General features: G+C 42.8%; 1 protein-coding gene across 1 annotated transcript; it reads right to left on the minus strand.

Annotated features, from left to right (window-relative positions):
• Positions 1-1,888: 1,888 nt before the first annotated feature.
• Positions 1,889-20,086, minus strand: LOC308297672 (oxysterol-binding protein 1-like). The gene is made up of 17 exons (XM_080741204.1): positions 19,795-20,086; positions 18,823-18,996; positions 18,052-18,260; positions 17,394-17,553; positions 16,079-16,190; positions 15,565-15,748; positions 15,272-15,419; positions 11,628-11,685; positions 11,375-11,539; positions 10,468-10,713; positions 7,219-7,339; positions 6,628-6,731; positions 6,384-6,479; positions 5,936-6,123; positions 5,329-5,564; positions 5,164-5,202; positions 1,889-4,974 (listed from the first exon to the last, which is right to left on the minus strand). Exons 2-17 carry the CDS (start codon positions 18,957-18,959, stop codon positions 4,832-4,834), a joined length of 2,346 nt encoding a protein of 781 aa, XP_080597330.1. The 5' UTR covers positions 18,960-18,996; positions 19,795-20,086; the 3' UTR covers positions 1,889-4,831.
• Positions 20,087-21,939: the final 1,853 nt, after the last annotated feature.

Consider the following 21,939-nt stretch of genomic DNA (forward strand, 5'->3'; position numbering starts at 1 on the left):
TGTTCTCAGGTCTTCCCACAGTAGAACTTGAATTTCCGCTTTATATTTGCAGTAGATGCTGACATTTGAGTGATTTCTACAATTTAATTTGACTAGATCAACATCCACAGACCTCCACGTGGCCTCTCCTGCAAGTAAAAAGAAAATCTTGTCAAACAATTAACAAATGTCTCGACCCAATCATCAAGATGATGATACTGAGACCACAGGAAGACTAGAGGCAAAATGCTGTTGAGTACTGCAGAGAATTTCTTGGACAACACTTTATCCTTTTAGACAGTCATACTTAAGTAAGAACATGCTTTAAAAAAGAAAATCAACATAATGTTTGTATTGCAACCACTGGCTTATATTATGAGGTAGAATGGCTGCTTGGGAAAGGAAGGTTACCAGTTCGATTCCAGGCTCCCCCAGTGTTAGTGCCTAAGTGGCCTTGAGCAAGACACTGAACGCATAATTGCTCCCGATGAGCAGGTTGGTGCCTTGCATTGTTTCCTCCGGTGTCAGTGTGTGAAAAAGCATGTTGGATAAAGGCGCTATAGCCTACATTAACCAATTTTTCATAATATAAGAGAAAATGCATTGTAGCCTTCTTCCCTGAACAATTGTTTTTCCAATTCAAACATCTGTTGGTAATGACCACTACACCTGTTTTTATTTAGCACTTTGCTGTCCAGTGAAGTATCAATGGCACCTGGCTATTATCACAGTGCAAATAATGCAAGTAACATCGTAATACGAAGCAAATTGATTTCTAAAACCTTACCTCTGATCACTTTTATGACGTGTCGAAACGTGCAGGACCAATGCAGTCTTCACACCAGCATGAATTACTTTAATTTCCTCTTAAGTGCTATTGTGGAAACTGGTCTCAGTGGGCAGCCTGAATCTGTAACTAGGAGCTAGCTTTTAAACATCAGGCAGCCTAACAGTTAAAACAAATGAAGGGTCATTTTGATTCGACATCACCCATCTTATCCAGTCTATCCTGGACGTTACCGCTTCCCCTGCAGAGTGCAGACAGTCTACCCTCTTCCACCCTCTCCAAGGCTTTCATAAAGTTTCAGTGATTCAGCATTTTCATACCTCACCACTCACTCTCGGTAATCATGTTCGACCCCGTTACTGTATTTATGTAAAATCTCACCCTCTCTCTAACCCTCCGAGGCAGTGGTAGTGTATGGCGGGCTGGGCTCTGAGTGTGGTGTAGTGCAGCAATTCCTTTGGTCCTCCTGGCTGGCATGTGTCGACTGACTCAAAAGCCCCGCCCAGTGTCCACAACAACGCACCAACAGACAGCCCTAACAGTGTCCACAGTGTATAGGATGGTAGCTTCCAGTCTGCCTTTCACAAAATCTGCTCATAATAAACATGCTGGCATGACACAGGCATAAAGAAAGGCCTGCGGCAAATACATTGCAAGCAATGGTTGCTGTCCGAAAGCCATAACATGACATTATGACAGTATGTTTCTCTACCATACATCACAACATATGTGGCAGCTATTCATCAGAAATGTACTTGCACAGCTGCGTTTTTAGTTATCAAAACTTTCATAGGGAATTTGTAATTACGCTTTCAGGCAATTTTTGCTGCCTTTCGATGAAATAGGATTTTACTTTTGACTGTAAACTCATTTAAGTAAATGTTCTGATACAAACTTAAAATAGCAAAAACAAATAAATAAATGTTATTTGGTCTGTTCAGATGAGATTGTTTCTTTTCCACATCAAACTAGTCAATTATTTTGTTAGTCTACTGTTTATATGATCTAATTTGTCAACAGTTTTGTCTATACAAATCAACTCAATCAAATCTCAAACAAAAATTTAAGACAGCAGTAGCACACGTTTTGGTTTGTGTTTTATTACTTCATGGTCAACACAAGATTAAGTTATCCCCATCAACTGCACAGTTTGTACTGAAGAAGACAGAAATTCCTCCACTGATTTGGCAAACAATCTGCAACTGTGTTATCTAATTAATGAAAAATTATGAAAATGGAATGAAATAAATTGAAAGACAACTGTATGAAATTCACTTGTTTGACATACAGTATCAGCATTTATTTTTTTGCTCCTATTTTGAAGACAATACTGAACAGTGTCACATGTTGGTTCTCACACAATAAGTTTGGAAGCTCCCTTTATACGTTCCTCTTCCAATAATATTAGAGGAAATACAGTATAAGACAAAAAAAACCTACCGCACAATTATCAATACTATATTATAATACCATTTTCTATACATTTATAAAATCATACTTATTCTTTATTCTTCATTTTTTTAAGTACACTTACAAACAAAATTAAGAAATTCACGCACACAGTATATCCCATATTTTTGGTGTCAAAACACACTTGCATATGTATGAATTTGTCCGAATACGCAAATGTGTATTCACTGCGATGTGATGGTCGTTTTATTTCACCAATGCGTTCATTTCCTGCACTCACTCTCTTGCATTACTCACGCCAGTTTCTCTTTACAGCACAAAATCACAGCAAGTACTTCACCAGATAACACACTTTAAAATTAGTGCCATGAAACCTAGGTTGTGATTTTCTACATACAAAAATTGCAAAATACTATTCCTTAACCACTTTAAACCTTGCGTCTGTATTTTATGTGCATGTCATTATAGGCAAAAATGTAGCCCATCTACAATCTAACAATGCATCGCAATGGGACTCACTGTTGTCTTGTAGATGAGCTATTTTTGCACAATACCGTCGTATGACTTATAAAATAGGGTATGAGTGGTTAATTGTGAAATCTACTTAAGATGCACTTGAACCATTTTCAACCTCTTCGATCTTCATATAATCGGTCCACACAATAATGCTCATTATAAGATGCCACAATTTGCATCTACTCACACTGCGTCTCATTATGGGCTATGGACAGTTCCGAAACCTGCTACCAATGACATCATCGATGGGGACTCCAAGCTAATAGAAATTACAGCCTCTCTCATCATGGAAAGTGAACATGCTGAAGTAGAAGTCATTGTTCTAATATAAAAAAATATAAAAAAGTTTCCAAACCTGACTACCGATAATGTCAGTGGTAAGCCGGTTTCTGAATTGTCCACGGTGCTCAAGTCAAGTCAAAAGAGCGAGTAGATTGAAATGGTGCCATCTTAAAATGACCATTAGGTTGAAAATGGGTAAAGCGGTCCTTTAACTTCATTCATTGTTATTAGAACAAAGACTGCAAATGACTAGGATTTCCTCAGTATGGAACAAATTCTTTCCATAGTGTATTTGTTATTGTTTATTATCCATTTTCAATGTGTTTTGTGAGACCCAACCTAAACATTTAGTATAATGTCTACTCTGTTGTGATTTTAAAGACGGGTGAGAGCAACTTGCCCATTTTCTAAAGTCAAATTTATACTTTGTTGAATATTATGTGAGTGTTGCTCAACGAAAATAAGCGATCTTTCAGCAATATTATTTTCGTCCGGTGACAAGGATGATCAACAAAATATAAATTAGCGAATTAGCGCAAAGTAACAGCAAAGAGAGAGGGTGTCTCGGTCTTCAAACACTACCACCCAAGAACATTCCAAAATTAAAATCATAAAAACGTAATTGCACTGATGAATTGAAAATTAAAACACAATATGCAAAAAAAGGCTCTGTTAACAATAGAATAATCTGAAAAATAAAAATTATCTCTTTCTCTCTTTTTTTTGGGGGGGGGGGGGTGCAGTATTTTGGGCACTAGGTTTGTTTTGTATACTGCAAAATGGCAGTACAGGTAACTGATGGATGAGTTGTACGTACTGTACAAGCACACTGTAACCTTCAGTTTATTAGGTAAAAAGAGACGTCTATGTTTCTTGAAGGCCACCAATCAGCATTTTAACAACACTATTTCAACTATGTTATCCAGGGTTTGCCCCCTGCTTCAGGACCTAAGCGTAAGGCCCTGGACGAAGGTTAGAAAATAATAATCAATAATAATCATCTCACAGATAAGAGTGCTAGCCGCACACAATGGTAGAGAAGATGTGACTGATCAAACAGCATCTGCTCTTGATCCGGTACAGTGACTACGACAGGATCAAGACGGGAAGAAAGAGGGTGACCTACATTAGGCAGTTCTGCCCACAGATATAAAAAGCTAGATACCTCATTCGCCGCTGCAGTTCATTGGCGCGACTGGTATAACAGGACTGGCAGAAGTGCAGAACTGTGAAACTGTGGAAGGCACTCTGCCCCCTGCAGTGGGAAAGAGGGAATCCTGCATCTGATTGGACTACCGAGCAACGAGCATACCATTCTGTGACGCACAAGGAAGCGTCCTTCAGAATTACGGAAGCTTGCCAGTCCTCTTTTACCAACGCCCCAGAGCCGGAGGAGGCGTCTACCTTTATATGTCTATGGTTCTGCCCATTATATTATTTGATTCCCTTCCCTCGTCCCTTATCCTCACCATGTCAAAGTTTATTGTTTATCGACTTGTGGAAATAAACCCTATACGCTACAGTCGGTTGGCTCTTGCAGACAAAAAGCTTCAACTGTTTCATCTTCCCGTTTTCGTCAGACATGTGATGGTGAGAGGGGAAGGGGCTAAAACCCAGGGCAAGGAGCCAGGGACCAAAATTGGATGGGGCCGGAGGGAAGACCCTGTTGTCCCGCTCGATCAGACCGCAGTGTCCGTCCTTCAGGTCTCTTAGAACAGAGAGCCGCTGTTGGATCTATCTGCTGTGGGGTGGGTACGATGGGTGACAGGCAGGCCTTTACGGGAACTCTCCGCTGGATTTCTCCAGTGCAAGAGCCTTGTTTGTGGCACTTTCCACGGTTTCCAGTCCATGCTGAGGTCAGAATATGTCTGCAGAATCCTCCCAGATGCCACGCTCCTTGGATTCCCAATAACCTCCCTTATAGATGTGAACTGGCTCACCTGTGATGGGGTCTTCACAATGCTCAAACCACAGCGCCTTGTAGTTGTCGTGGTGTGCACCTGAATAAAAGAAAAACAAATTATTAGTTCTCTGTAAATAGATTGCCATAAAGAGACACACTACAGTAAGTCTCATTGCTTTCAAGAGAACCAGCAATCAGAACCAAAGAAACTAAATGCTGACAGATAGGAAAGTGGGAGAGAGAGGAAAGTGGGAGAGAGGGGGGGAAAAAAATCAGAAATACTTGCTTTTTATAGAGGGGTCAGTAAAAGAGTCCTCATCGATAGCTTTTGAGAAAGAAAAACGAGTTACAGAGATTCCGGCTGTCAGTTTAGTTCCAATATTTTTCAATTGAGGTTGCGTTGGGAGGAAGGATAGAGCATTAGAAGGCATAATAACCATTGTGATCTCACCTTCTTCTGATTGGCTTGCGGTGCGTTGGCTGGCGGCCTCCCTCTCTCTCTCTCGACGGACACTGCGCTGCTTCTCCTCTAGCCTCTGCTTCTCAGCGTTGGCCTCATCCCAGCGGCCTTCCTCCATCAGCCGCTGGTCAGGCCGGCGCCGGCTGTCGGTGGGCGCCATGCCTTCCTCAGGCTCGTTCAGCGTGAGAGCCAGGTCAGTGAAGAAATACATGGATTCTGCACCCTCACTGTATAACAGTCACAAGTGGCAAAAGAGGGTCTTTCATCAACACTCATATTTGTGTACCACAGAAAGGCCTATGAAGCAAGGATGATCAGAAACGTCATATTATGAGTGTACATCTCATGAGTTGCCCTGGCAATAAAAACTTTATTTGTGGCAATAATACTGCCTTGCTATGCCAACTCATTGAGCTTCCAAGAGATACGGTTTTCACTCATGAGACTACAGGCCAATACTTTTGTCGCATGACCGTTTCGACATGTACTCAACTGACAAAACGACAAGTTTCTCAACTTGTCAAAAGGGCTGTGCGACAAAATGAATAGGTCCGAGTACACACACACTCAGATTCAAGTGTACAAAGGCAGTCCTCACGGCAGTGGGTTCTTCCTCCAGATCTCGCGGGCTTTGAGTGTCTGGTACACCGTTTTCTGTTTGCCTTCAGTGCCGTTCTCTCCCCCTCGGCTGCTCTGCATCACCTTGGAGAACTCCATTTTCTCGTCCCACGTTCCAGACAACACATAGTGGGCTTTGCCATCCTTGTCCGTCACCACACCAGTCACCTGACCAGAGAAGGAGGGAAAGGACGAGACAGGAAAAGCAGAAAAAAAAGAGCGTTCTTCATCATGCTGCGACTCTCTACGGAAGACAGAAAAACCACAGCACCACCGCAGTGACCAATGCTCGACAGAAAAGTGCAAAGGGCTGCAGAATAATGTGTCAGGCGGTATCGCAGAAAAAGCAGAACTTGTCTATGAGTAACAGTGTGAAGAAAGAACTGTTGCAATCAAGATTGAAATCTTCTCTTTTTTCCCCCCCTTACCTTCCTGGCCACATCTCGGGAAAAGTAGCTGTAGGGGATAAATTTCAGATGGCAACGATCCCCTGTCGTATGATTCACCACATCTATCTCTCCTGACTGGGGAAGAGATGGAGTATACACAGACAAAAATGGACAATGATGTCTTATTTGTTACTTGGCCATGCAAGTGCATTCATTGGCAATCATTCTGGATTAATGGCAATTCATACCAAGACGACATTGTAACAGTACTGTTTTGGCTCACCTGATCGATCCATAGTTTGCCCACGATGATATTGTGCACAGTGGTGGTAACTTTCTTCCATGTGTAGTGATTGTTGCCTTTTTCAAAAATGGCATGGATTGTACCTGCAAAGATGATGAAACACAATGTTTGTTCAATGTTTGTTTTAAAGGGATATTTCACTTTCAAAAAAGCTTTTGGTCATGTTATTGTCTAATCAGAAAAATAATGGGTGTTTTTAATGTCATGTTTTAATATCATGGTTAAAATGGAGTTTGACGTTACAACGGGTGTGTATGGGGACTGATAGCATTTACATCAAATATCTAAATATTGAATGAAGCAAATTAAAAACTGTTCAGGGTGCTCATAAAAGCCTGATTAAACAATAAAATGACGTTATTTTGAAAGTGAAATATCCCTTTAACTTGATGTGTTAGCCTGATATTTACATTGTGTTAAGTCACACTTCATCAACTGATACAACCGAAATGTTCATACGTCAGCTAATTCCCTTTATCATATCCCATTCCTATTTGGAAGAACGGCATGAAACCTTCATACTGCACGACTCCCGATCAAGTGTGTGTTCTCAAAGTCTCTGTTACTCACCTAAGGGCATGATTGATATGTATTTGCCCCTAAACTTGCTGGCAACTGTGATCTCCTGCCTCAGGGTCCAGCCTCGATCGGAAATCACATGATGTGCTGCTGCAGGGGGGTGGTGACTCACCTAAGAATAAATGGATAGTTTGTGTTATGTACAGTATATATATATACACTGTATATTTGTCAAATTAGTGCATTTCAACTCACTACAGGAAATAGGCCCAATGAAAATGTTATTACTAAAAACATCACGGGTGATGGGCTGTGAATGATCCTCTTAAAAATAAAAACAGAACAGAAACATCACATAGACAATATGACCTTATACTTAAATGAAGGCTTTAAAGGACTACTTTATATGATCTACATTCTATTTAAAAGCGTGGGGACAGAATAATCTGATGGCAACAGCCCAGTCACTGGATTTGCTGCCTGAAAGCATTGTATTGGATTAACACATCGGACGCCCACATGGTTTTGACGTCTTAATTTGCTGGTGCCCATGGCAACGCGTCATTTTACCTACCGGCGAGAGTACTGTCGAGAAAAGTAATCCGAGTAAATGTAATCCGAGTATGTCCTGTTTATTTCGCGAAAATCTTTTCTTTCAGTCAGGACCGTTTTTTATCATTTCTAAGCCACAGTGTTTGTGTTACGGCATGTAGAAGAGGCTGCCGTTTTGAGAAATAAAAAATCACACCCGTGTGAAGTGGAGCTGTGTGTGTGTGTGTGTGTGTGTGTGTGTGTGTGTGTGTGTGTGTGTGTGTGGATCATGTGTACCGATTTTTGTGACATTTGAAGAAAATATGTAGGAAAAGGAGCAAAAAGTGTGTTTTGGAGAAAATTCAAGATGGCGGAAAATCTATCATGGCGCAAATGGGCGTGGCCTATATGGGGAGATGCGTCATGACCCAAGGAATCCAGGGAAAAAATATTTTTAATTTTCCGACCTACGGTTCAAGAGTTACAGGCCAAAACGTAAAGTGGGGTGTTATGGCGCCACCATGCGGCCAAATGACACAATTATTTTTTATTTAATCCTTGAAATCATTATGAACCTCCTCTCCAAGTCTTGAAACTCTAGCCCCTATGGTTTGCGAGAGACAAATAATTGAATGTGAGTTTTTGCGATTCCCATTATAAGTCAATGGGGAAAATTAATTCACTAATAAATTAATATCAATTAAACTATAGAACCTTTCTCTTAGAAAAGTAATAGCCCACGATTCCCGAGTAAGCCGGTCGATTTGACATATGGCGCGAGTGTGTGGTGGCAAAACTGTGGGACTAGTGGCGTGCCGAAGTTTAGGAAGTTCAGGCTACATACAGACAGACAGACACACAGACAGACAGACAGACACACACACACACACACAGACCCACACAGCCATGTATAGGGAGCCTGTGCTTCACACAGCTCCAAAAAATGAAAAAAGGAAGAGAATCCGGAGAAAACAGCATTTTTGTGCAGCCGCTAAACAGGAAGTCAACGAGACACACAGCACGTCCGGGTGACGTAATTGCGCGCTGCATGTTGGGAAATGGAGTTTGTTTCATCACCGCGGTAGCCAAGTGCAGTAGCTACAGTACAGTATAGTTTACTGTACAACGCGTCAAGCGCGTCGTGGGCCTCCAGCGACATCAAAGAAATTGACTTGTAGACACCATGTGGGCATCCGATGTGTTAACATTTCATTTTCTGATTCCTCAGTTTTGTTTTTTAAGTAACAGCTTTTAGATGGTACAATCATAAAGTGAGCATTGTTGAGGACCAACAAATGGATATAAAAGTTGAAGAAATGTGTTCTTTACAAGATGGCCACCTCACCTCAAAGCTTCAAAGTCTCTCTTTGACATTCAATACTTTTACTAAGTTTCATAGTCTCTGTCTGACTTACAGTAATTTTACAGTAAGTTTCTCAGTGAACATTCCAAGTATACATTTCCAAACATGTGCCCAAATGCCCATACCTGTCTTATCTGTTCCTATGATGAAGCGTGGCCTTCACCTGTAGTGTTTTCCACATTCCAACAATACTAACCCACATTACCCTTTACATTCCACTCTTATCATAAAAGAACGAAGGTGATGCACACATCTTGTGCTGGTGCTGGGCTCAGGTCGTCATAGGATTAAAAAGAATAGAAGTCCACACAACAGCAGCAGACCTGATGAAGGCCAGCTGATGGCCAAAACATTGTCATACTTTATGTCAGTGTTTTAAACCCAATAAACACTGTGGAGCATCAGCCGTTGTGCGGACTTCTATTCTTTTTACTCTTATCATAAAAAACATGGCCTGCCGTCTTCCTCACCCACACCCCACATTTCTCAGGTGGCATTCACACCAGGATGTTTTACTGCAATTCAAACGAATCCTAGAGCGTATTGTCGGAAAAGTGTAGCTTCCTAATTGGCTAAAAGCATTTTTTTTCCTACTTTTTCATTGGCTAAATGTTACTCCATAAAATCGGTGACATATGTCCAGTACATCAAAAGCACTGTTGGTGTGAATGCAATCCACATGAAATGCAGGACATTAACCAAAACATGTGGCATTGTGGGTTGAAGAATTTGTAAACACAGGGGGAGAAGTGCACAGGTGTTTCTCCCGGATGATTTAAGTAACTCCCCAGACCCCTCATATATCAGGTGGCACCGTGGCGCCAATGTTAAAACTTTAGCCTAGCATTCCCCAGCACCTCGGGATCATGTTCCACTCATCGCACTTTTTATCTATCTCCCCGTTTGGTAAGAACAGTCTACAGCAGTAGTTAGTTAGGCAAAAAACATGATTTACCAAGTCAGAGGCACACCGTCACTTGAACACTGCTGTAGTCTGTTCTTACCAAACAGGCCGATGAATAAAGTGTGGTAAGTGGGAATCGATCCTGAGGTGCTGGGGATGCTGGGCTAACGGTTAACGCTGACGCCAGAGTGCTATCTGACCTACAGTACAAGGGATCTGGGGAGTTAGTTACACCAGTTCGCTCGTGCCTCCCGGCCCCCACAAGGAAACGTGGAAACGTGTTTGGTGTGATTCCTTGCTGTGGTTGACAAAGTGCAGTGTGAACGCAAAGGCACTAAATTAAAAATGCAAGAATGTTGCAACTTCTCCCCCCAATCCACCGAATTAAGGGTGTGAATGTGGCCTAAATTGATGTTGTCCTCCCAACTGATAAATAACAATATAACTTGTCGGATCGAGTTACTTGAGGTAACTTTCTCTCGCTCCCTCACCCCTCACTCACTTGCTCACAGAGGGAACGGTAACTGCTCTCTCTCCGGCGGTCGAGCTCATAGGTTTCGCCCAGTAAAGGGTTGAAAGGCTTGCCGGTGCGGTGGACAGTGGTAGAGTAAGACGAGACGGAGAAGGCAGCCACGTAGCACATCTGCTCCAGAGTGCTCTGGCACTTGGCCGCCTTGTCCAGCAGCTCATGGTACTCCAGATCCTCTGACAACCGCTGCAGCATGGAGATGGGCTCATTGAAGTTCACCTGGAAGTCCAAGGAGAGAGACGATACAAGCATGCATCAAAGTGTACACGTCCAATACTGTAAGCTGCTTTGGACACATCGCAATAAATACATCATTTGGATGTTAACATTTTCATTTAATTTCCAATGGAGCACGGAGCAACGTTTTGGTGAGCAGACATTATGGGGAACGGAGATGCAAAAGCTAAATATATCCGACCTCGTTGCTCACGTCAAACTTGATACTCCAGGCATGTACAAATATATTTTTACACATAAATCTCTTAGCTACACCAACATTGTTGTCTCTTGTGCACAGCTACAAGACTGACGCAGACACACAGATGGAGAGAGAAAGAGACTGCGGGAGAGATGCAGTGTCAGTGTGCATAACATTACACCAGAATGACCACACAATCTCAATGATGCTCGTGCACCAGACACAGACAGAGACCATGCATCTATGATGGTGCCATGTGCACATGAGAGACGCCGTTCAGTTGATGCCCACATCTGATTAACATTAACACCAAGATGCTGAATGTTACAATGTACCCACGCACCTATGATGCGCATAGGTGGAGTTTTGCAGTCCACTGAGCACATAGTTATCAATATGTGTTATCTAATTGGTTAAAGTTTATTTTGAGGATGACCTAGTAGTATTTGTGGTGATACTGACAGGCATGGGGATTTTGGACAGCTCTTTGCCAATGCAGTTCTTCATTATGCTCCATAGGTTGAGTGAGTAGTTCGGCTTGTCTGGGATACGGGTGCGTCTTTTCTTCAGCGGCACCAGTTCCTGAGACGGGGATTCGTGGTTGATGGCTAGCGGCTCCTCGTTAAGCTAAAGATGAGGGAGGATATGTTAATATAATGTGCAGTATGATTATGTTTCACGCTTAGTGATTAGTTGAAACAAGCGTGATACCTACCGACTGATCATCAGAGCAAGTTTCACTGTTGAAGCCACTGATGTTGCTGCTTGATCTTCTGTTCACCAAGACACAGAGAGATCAAAGACATTTAATGACAGCACAGACTATTTTTGAAAATTCCACAAGTGTAACTTCATGTCTAAAAAAGGAGACATGAAGTAGTCCTAACAATGAGATACTAGAAACTAAATGCACAATTAGACAACTTGTGACATCCAAAGGCATGATTATGATTATTTGTTTTGGTTGACATCCTGTATCTAATACCAACTTTGACAAGGGTTAGTTTTTTACGTGGCTCTAGAAAATACTCTAGACAGTCTACAGTGTGAGTCTGTGCATCCGTTTGTCCGGAGCTAATCTCACAAACTGCACCAGCAATGTATTTGGTGCACAATGACAGTATGCCTAGTTAATATAATATATAATATCATTTTAGGAGTTTTCATTTAATTTTAGAATGGAAGTCTATAAAACCGTGATAAAATGTTATCATCAGTCATCAATATTACATCATCGATACAGCAGCAACTAGACTGCACACAGTCGAGGTGCGAACTTGCTCCTTGGTCACTCGTGGCCATGTATGGCCAACTTGTGCGCCAGAAGAGCGCACCTTGTTATACAGGTCACACTTGTTGATGGTGACGTCACCAGGAATGCTGGTCCCTGATTGGCTACGGGCATAAACACAGACAGATACGCCACCGAACGTAATACTTGCATGCTCTGCAGGCGCAAGTAACTAAAGGATTAAAGCTTAAGAATGCACATTTATTGTGAAGGCATGGCTCTGCAAGACCCGATACTGCTTACAACAAAATACCTTTTACTAATCCCATCATGCCATGACTGACATGATGACATCAATGGCCATGACTGACATGATGACATCAATGTGATGATGTCAAAGATGCAAATGAGAGCCATGCCGTTATTGGACCCCTGTCTTGTTTGATATATATATATATATATATATATATATAGATATATATATATATATATATATATGAAGAGTTCATTTGCAAAAACAGATAAAAGCCATTTTGGAAAAAAATGAGATGACTATTGTAAGTAAGAGTTAAGTTAGAGTTTTATTAGAATATAAAATCAATTTTGTTGTTAAGGCAGATATATACCATTCTAAACGACCTCAAAGATAAGGTTTTGTAGCAAAAACAGACAAGTGACATAGCTCTTTGTTTGCAGAAACAGATAAATCCATTGGGCAGCGTGTTTAGACCATGTGATCCAAGATGGTGCCCCATTATGCACCAAACCTGTCTCAAACATTGTTCAGGGGTCTGCCATGAGGATAGTCAAACCAGGGGCCATGTGTGGCCCCCAGGGGCCATGTGTGGCCCCCAGGTGCCTCTGGGTGCCACAGGCGCACTGTTGCCCCGTTTTGCACCAAACTTCTCTCAAAGACTGTTCCAGGGGTCTGCCATGAAGATAGTCACACCAGGGGCCATGTGTGGCTCCGAGGGGTCATGTGTGGCCCCCAGGGGCCTCTGGGTGCCAAAGGCGCACTGTTGCCCCATTATGCACACTGTTGCCACCATTATGCACCAAAAGTGTCTCAAACACTGTTCAGGGGTCTGCCATGAGGATAGTCACACCAGGGGCCATGTGTGGCTCCCAGGGGCCATGTGTGGCCCCCAGGGGCCTCTGGGTGCCATAGGCACACTGTTGCCCCATTATGCACCAAACTTGTCTCAAACACTGTTCCAGGGGTCTGCCATGAAGATAGTCACACCAGGGGCCATGTGTGGCTCCCAGGGGCCATGTGTGGCCCCCAGGGGCCTCTGGGTGCCATAGGCGCACTGTTGCCCCATTATGTGCACTGTTGCCCCATTATGCACCAAATGTGTCTTAAACACTGTTCAGGGGTCTGCCATGAGGAAAGTCACACCAGGGGCCATGTTTGGCTCCCAGGGGCCATGTGTGGCCCCCAGGGGCCTCTGGGTGCCATAGGCGCACTGTTGCCCCATTATGCACACTGTTGCCCCATTATGCACCAAAAGTGTCTCAAACACTGTTCAGGGGTCTGCCATGAGGAAAGTCACACCAGGGGCCATGTGTGGCTCTCAGGGGCCATGTGTGGCCCCCAGGGGCCTCTGGGTGCCATATACGCACTGTTGCCCCATTATGCACACTGTTGCCCCATTATGCACCAACATTTTCTCAAACAATGTTCAGGGGTCTACCATGTGGCCCCATGTGGCGTGTGACTCCCAGTGGCCCCTGATATACAGGGGCCCCTGATGAGGCCTGTGAGGTGGCCCCTGGTGTGACTATTGTCATGGTAGACCCATGGACAGTGTTTTTGTCATATTTGGTGCAGATCAGAGCAGCAGTGCGCCTTTGGCACCTGGGGGCCCAGGGGCCCCCAGGGGCCACTGATATGGCACACTGGGGCCCCTGGTTTAGCCCTTTGTGTGACTATTGTCATGGCAGACCCTTAAACAGTGTTCATGCTAAGTTTGATGCAGATTGGAGCAATGGTGTGCCTTTGGCACCCCGGGGCCCCCGGGGGCCCCTGATATGGTACACTGGGGCCCATGGTTTAGCCCTTTGTGTGACTATTGTCATGGCAGACCCTTAAACAGTGTTCATGCTAAGTTTGTTGCAGATTGGAGCAATGGTGTGCCTTTGGCACCCTGGGGCCCCCGGGGGCCCTTGATATGGTACATTGGGGCCCCTGGTGTGGCCTGTGAGGTGGCCCCTGGTGTGACTATTGTCATGGTAGACCCCTGAACAGTGGTTGTGCCAAGTTTGGTGCAGATTGGAGCAACGGTGCACCTTTAGCACCCCAGGGGCCCCTGAGTTGTCCCCTATTGTGCCCCCTGGTGGCTACATGTGGCCCCTATAAAAGTACAGACTGCTTAAGTATGTTGTCAAAACTTTGTTTTTGTCTCCTGTAAAATTCTGGAAATCCTTTTTGCGTCCTCGATATGGCAAAATTCAATGGTGAAACATCAATTGTGGAGTTATCTGTTTTTGATAAAAAACGACTGTTGGAGTTATCTGTTTTTGCCAAAAAAATAAGTTTAAATTAAAAGAAAAACTATTTTCTAATAAAGTTACATTTTTTATGATACATCTATTTTGTTAAGTCATTTTTACTTAGTCAAATCCACCCAACTTCAGTTTGATTGATATTACTTTGAGTGCACTATAAAAAAACTGGATTTGTGAACATTTATAAAAACGGAGTTATCTGTTTTTGCAAATGAACTCTTCATATATATATATATACTGTATTATTAGTTGTTGCCAACACACTATTGTTCTCGGTTAGAGTTTATATAACTCCAATGAGGAGCCAGCGTTCTTGTAACGTCACCTTTATGCAGATTCCTCATTGGCTAAAAGCATTTTTTCTGCTTCTTCATTGGCTAAATGTTAGTCTATAAACTCCAGAGGATTGGTCAAGCTTCACATGACATTTTGCAGAAACAGCAACAACACTCATAATTTCCCACAATTGAATTGTAATCAACTTCAAGGAAGTAAGGAACCAAAACAAATAAGTAAGCAATAAACAATCAAATAAGCAACAGCACTGGCATAATGAACACTCTGAATGTGTTCATTTCGAGGCAAGAACACATTTGTAATCAAGCATCACTCAGACTGACTTATGGAACTGCGGGTCTGCGGGTACAGTGATGAACTCGGGTGCCTCTTCCATGGCATCGAAGAACTCGTTGTCGTCATCTTCATCACTCGCCTCACCCTTTCCTGGTCCGGAAACACCTGGTCCAGAAATACCTGGCCCGGCAATACCTGGAGGGGAAATGATGATTATGACGAGTCAGGTGTGCTTTGTGATGACCTTGTTCTCTGCTGTCGTGGTATTTGCTCAAACAGGCACTGATGTATTTTTTGAATCACAGACACCTTGCAATTTCACGTGGGCCTGTGTGCTTACCTTTGCTGTCAGTGGCAGCATTAACCTGTGAGGCTCCTCTGAAAGCTCTCTCCAAGTTATTGTGCTGCTTAGCTAGCTGTTCGAGGGTCTCCTCCAGCCTCACTCTTTGCTCCCGCTCAGCCTGGAGGGCTTTCTGCCAGCGTTTACTGTGGGCCTGGGCCAACGATAGGAAGTCTCGGCAGGCCTATTGAGGGAAATGTCACAACATATCCAATATACCTGGGTCTAAAAGGTTCATTTAATTTAAATGCTTTTAATTACGCTGAGAATTGCTTTTTAACTTTTTTACAGAATGCCGCTCAACAACCCATTTAAGTGTTAATGATCACCGGCACATTCACAACATATTTCAGACACAATGCACAATGTTGATGACACCACTGGCATCATAAAGGTTTCAGATCTAACAAAAACCTGCAGGAGCCTGTGCATTAAGCTGATCCATGAAACACAGATTGGAAGGGAAAGAGTAAAAGGCAGAGATACATTCATACAAAACAGAGGTGACACTCACATTAATCATAGCATTCGACGTGATGCGAAACAGTGTTGCTCTCTCTGTCACCTGACGGATCTTATCCCCAGCTTCTCCGGTAAGACGTAAACTGTCTAGCTCTGACAAAGACCTGGAATAGATTGCCAAAATATCTTTGAAAGCTGTTCTATACATATATGCATGCATGCACATACAGTATGTGTGTGGCTGTGTACAAACGTGCATGTGTAAACAATACATATGACTGCTTAAAGGTCCCCTGACCCTCCAGTCAATTTTACATCCTGTTCCCCCGGCCCCAAAACCTCTCACCAAAAATAACGGGTGCGTACCTTTTGCGCGAAGCCCGAAAGCGCGAAGTGGGGAAATGTCTCCTACCGCACCGTTAGCGCGAACGAGAGGGGAGGCGTGAGGACATTTTAAGCCCGTAAGAAACTACACAACCACACAATATATTTGACTAAATGAAAAAGGGTGCCCCCTGTCGAAACTATTGTACTACCACACAATATATCTTCCTGGACCCTTATTGTGAAGGGCTGAAGGCAGAGAAATGATCTACAAGCTCACGTTGTCTCGTGGATGCGACGTGTTGTGAGCTTGCAGATCAGCTATTTTGCGAGACAAGCTGAGTGCAGACAGCACTGCATATTATCAAAGTTCACAAGGAGCTGCGTGCTCAGTGCGTGCACAGTGGAGCATGTGAATGAAAAGAGAGACATTGTACTACCATACAATATCGAGCACTGCATATTATCAACGTTCACAAGGAGCTGTACTACCATACAATATCGGTGCGGTAGGAGACATTTCCCCACTTCGCGCTAACGGTGCGGTAGGAGACATTTCCCCACTTCGCGCTTTCGGGCTTCGCGCTTTCGGGACTTTCCCAAAATAACACACCACTACAGCAACCACTATTTAACCGTAACAAACATATGCAACTGTCAAAATAGCTTGTACGTTAAGTGGATCACATTCTGGCTATCGCTATTCTGGTTACCGAAATCATTAGTGACCCTACTGTTGGCCAAGTAAAATAAATGATCCAGACATACCAAAGTGTCCTGATGCTCTAACAAGTACCTCAAACAAAAGTGTTGAATGAGGTTTTAAGGAAGGAATTGTACCTTATCAACTTGTAAAAGAACGCTATCAACATCTTATCTGTTATCTAGATGTTTCTTTTGCAGTGCTGTTGCTGTGGTCAGACTGTAAACACCGGAAGAACCGGATAGAGCGGTCGCTATGATTTGCATAAAATGGGCACGGTCGAGAGAGCCACAGCATTGAGTTCCAATTATTTTTATTTACTCCTGGGTTACAGACTAACCTTTGGAGGGCAGAACCATGTTTGGAGATGAGGTCATTGCACGTGCTCAGATCTTCCACTTTACTGCCCAGTGTCCTGAGTGTGGACTGGACTTCTGAGTTCTGAGATCCCCCACCTTGCCCTTGGGGAGAGTTTGTGGGAAAGTCATCCCCAGAATCATCTAAGGACAAACAAGGCAACACAGACACAATGCTCAGATTAAAAGGTTCAGAAATTACACACTCACCTAACATGACTCATGAGGTCAAAGAAACTTCTTAGAAGTAGAATATTAATCTTCAATACAGTATCAGTACAGTAGGAAAATCGCAAATGGTAAACCTCCATGGAACAAAATGTGATACTGATACAAGCGGTCCTAGGTATATGTTTATATTATGCATACATTATGTATATATTATGAGTATTTCATAACACATCTATACTATGAAAAATGTGCTTTACATCTTTCTATTCACAATGTTTCATAGAGTCTGTGTTAGTGCATGTCTGCGCTAGTGCACGTCTGCACGGTCTTCTCGTGACATGTGCGTGCTGACTGGTTTTGTTTACCTCCTCCTCCTGCTTGTGCGTGCTTGAAAGCTCGCTTGGAAATGTCAATAAGAGTTGTGGTGTGGGATGATTTTGTCAAGATTGACGATAAAACAAGCCCAAGTACCTGACTCAGCCTGCATGCGTGCAGCCTTAGCTTTGGCCAGCTCCAGGGCAGTGATCCAGCGCTGGCGTTCCACCTCACAGCTGGCCTTCAGGTGATAGGTCTGTGCCCCACCATTAGAGATGACAAAGTTGCAGGCATCATCCACGGAAATAGTTGCTGTAGCCAGGTTAATGGTTCCTCTACACGTGTGGCCCATCTCCGCTTGGGTCCTGTTTTTCAGGGACAAGCGGCATTTAAGTCACTTCCATAGACCAGCATGGATCAGACCAGATGCCACAAAGATGAAGGTGTTAATACTTTCACTACTAAGCATTGGACAACAGACATGAAGACTTGATATAAAAGGAAGAGGAAAATTCGATGATCGCACATACAATACCCCCAAGTTTAGATTCTCAATTTCTCATATGGATTTGTGTTTAGGATCAAGAAAATCTATTGAGTGTTATAAAACAGTATTTAGAGCAGGTTTCAAGTGTAACATGACCGTAGCAAGATGCTACACATTTCTATGGTATATGTCAGGGGTCTTCAACGTTTTCAGGCCAAGGACCCCTTAGTTTAAGAGAGAGAGCTGACCAGCTATTTTTGGCTAAAGTTCACGGAATATGGATTTGGAAATATTATATAATATAAAAAAGGAGGAAAAACACTTTCTATCACTCAAAGATTTGGAGGACCCCCCTTTAGTAACTCTGAGGACCCGGACCCCTAGGGGTCCCGGACTCCCTGTTGAAGACCCATGGTATATGTAGCACTGACAATCCATACCTGTAGTAAGACAACAGGCCATTGCTCAGGACAAACCATCGGCGCTGATATCCTTTGATATAATTAGTCCATTTGAACACCCAGCCTTTGTATGTGTCACCGGCTGGGGTTGGCGTGGGACTCCTGGGCTCTGACATCACAGCCCCCCCGAAGGAAGACACAGATCTGGGGGACCTTTGATGAAATACAGACATCATAGGACATAAAGAGGGATGCGTATAATGATTTTGTTCTGCGCAATCACGAGACCTATTTAGACTTGATGACTTTGCTTTATTGCTATAGATAGCAGCAGCTGAGCTCATCGATTGACAAGTCAAAGGGTAAGAATCAAGGAAGATTGCATAACAACAAAAATTAAGTCAAGACTAGAATCCATCCAATGTCATTAACTTGGACTACTCTAGAAGTTGATTTATTTTCATCAGATGTAGGTTTGCTTCACTAAGTTCACTTCATCAATATAATGGCAATATAACGCAATATAATGGTTGTTGTCAACCAAATCAAAATCAGACGATTCTAGTTAGATAGTATAGCAGTTTTTTCTTCTTCCTGTCAACCACTAAAGTTAAACACCAGCCAAAATATAATACACCTAACAACTCGTTGATCATAAGAAAATAAGAAATAGTTAACAAAGTTACGTAACGTACATATGCGGTTAATATGCGAGTTAATTGAGTGGTTAATATTATATTATGAACCACTTAAGCCCTATTCGAAAATACAAAATCAGCCTTGTCAGTTTGCAGATCTGAACATACATCTGAACATTTTGTGCCTATGACATGCCCAAAATAGGCACGTCAGGGTGAACGCATTACGGCTCACAGATTGTGAGACACCGTTCTCCCATTAATTCATGTTTTGAGAAGTTCATAATATGAAAAATATGCATCGTCGAGGCAAAGTTTAGCATGTTAGCTTCCCTAGCTAGCTGGTGGTGGTGGTGGTGGTGGTTGTGTTTACCTTGACGTGTCCGTAATGCGAGATCAGGGTGAAGTCACGGCTAACTTTGACGCCCATAAGCTAGCTATGTAGCTAGCTAGCTGGCTAATTACTATATATAATTAATAAAACGAGGGCTAAATCCACCACGACGACCTGTCAGACAACAATGTTAGGACTGTGAATTACAGTCGCGAAGAGGAGTTCAGACGACAACGCCGTGGAGCCGAGTTTTACTCTGCCATGTTTCATAAGGACTAGTAGCCTAGACAGCTATGTGAGCAGCAGCAGCAGAGCAGGCTAATGTGTTAGCATCTCGTTGGTTGGTTGACACTCTGGTGCCACGCAATTCTATGTCGTCTGGAAACAGACAGTCCCCTCCTGTTTACCACCAGCGGTGGAAAGTAACTAAGTACATTTACTCAAGTACTAACCTCGCCCACCAGGCTTTCTGAAAACTCAAGTACCGTATTTAAGTACAATGTTGAGGTTTTTGTAGTTTACTTGAGTATTCCCAATATCCTACTTTTACTCTACTACATCTCAGGGTGAAATATTGTAGGCCTACTTTTATTCCAATAATTAGTCTATTATTTGATGAAAACTTTGGTCACTACTTTCTTTGACATTTTAAACTATTATTATTATATATAAATAAATAAAAAAGGACATTAAACGCTTTAGTTTCGGTTTCGGCCATTTGAAAATAGCAGATGTGCCAGAAGTCACGACAGATCGATGTTTGAGGAAAGAGGAAAAACTCGACTCTGGTGGGACTCGAACCCACAACCTTTGAATCACATCGCAAGTGAAATTTTGCCTAGAAGTCCAATGCGCTATCCATTGCGCCACAGAGCCACCTGTTGCGCATGGGCAGAGAAGGCAAGTTTAAAGTAAACGTATGGTGAGTGGTGACGTTACTTTAGTTATTATCAGTTTTTCCTTATTTCCTAATTGTAAACAAGTACTGAATCAAGCACTGTTCAGCACTATTTTCCCCACGGCGACCGCCGCGCTGCGCGGGGAATACACAGTTATACACGAGAGAAATCAATATGGCAGTAGCTAGTAGGGAACGCCTGATGGCACCATTGAGCTAGAATACGAGTGGTGGAAGCTCCCATCACCTCACTGCAAAACTCACTTTCACCTTTTAGTCATTGTCTCCACCAGCCGAAGGCATGGGGGAGAGTATGTTTTCGCCTCCGTCCGTCTGTGCGTGCGTGCGTCCGTCCGTCTGTTACCAGCTAATCTCCGGCGCCGTTGGCCCGGTCGCTGCCAAACTGTGCACACACACTTCCTGGATACCAATTCAGAACCTCTGCCCCAAATTTTTCACATGGGCCTGTTCTAGCGCCACCAGGAGGCCGATTTTTGCAAAACTAACTTTTGCCAGTACTCCTACAGATTTTGTCAAAAAATCACACAAATCGGTAGACAGTATCTCTACAGTATCTCTGTCGTGTGATCGACATGGATCTGTCCGATTTTCCATAATCCATCCTAATTGGCTAATATTGGCTTCCAAAGTTTGCAGGATTGGTCCATTTTGAACAAAATGACTAACACAGCTTGTGATTACAGAACAATTCTGTACGCACATTCCCACTAGGTCAAGGAACAAATTACACTCTTTTCATATTGGCCTGTTATAGCGCCACCAGCAGGTCAACTTTTGCCAAACAATTTTTTTTATCGAAATGCCTCAAATCATGCATGCAGTGTCACGTTTAAAGGCCAAAGAAGACATGGCACCCTTTTCACATTTAGCGCCACCAGGAGGCCACAATAACTAATACCTGACCTGGTGGAGACCTGTGCTCGTAAGAGCACTGCTTCTAGTTTTATTTGATTCTGTCAATATATTACAGGCAATCACAACATACAGTAGTCACATCATGTTTGTAACAAAATACATAAGTTATAAGGCAAGTGCATACATAAGATACATTTTGTTTTATCAATGACGCTTTAAAAACAAACAAATACATGTTCAGCATCTATAGGCAATCAACACAGAATAAATCACAACAATTACAAAATTACGTGCATTATTATTATTATTGTACATAAATATTACTGTGAAGTTTTTTATTATACCGACCTGTTGCACATAGAACACACTGTGAAGTTATTTACAAAAGGTTACAGTACAGTAGCTACTAT

The sequence above is a fragment of the Nannobrachium achirus genome, assembly GCF_963921795.1.
Source record: "Nannobrachium achirus genome assembly, chromosome: 14".
Lineage (NCBI taxonomy): Eukaryota > Metazoa > Chordata > Actinopteri > Myctophiformes > Myctophidae > Nannobrachium > Nannobrachium achirus.

Excerpts from the sequence above, each read along its gene's own strand:
- LOC308297672 (XM_080741204.1), bottom strand. The coding sequence starts at position 18,959 with ATGTCAGAGCCCAGGAGTCCCACGCCAACCCCAGCCGGTGACACATAC. Across the intron at positions 18,261-18,822 it reads GGCCTGTTGTCTTACTACAG|GACCCAAGCGGAGATGGGCC; the intron begins GTATGGATTGTC and ends CCTGAAAAACAG. Across the intron at positions 15,749-16,078 it reads CGTCGAATGCTATGATTAAT|GCCTGCCGAGACTTCCTATC; the intron begins GTGAGTGTCACC and ends TTCCCTCAATAG.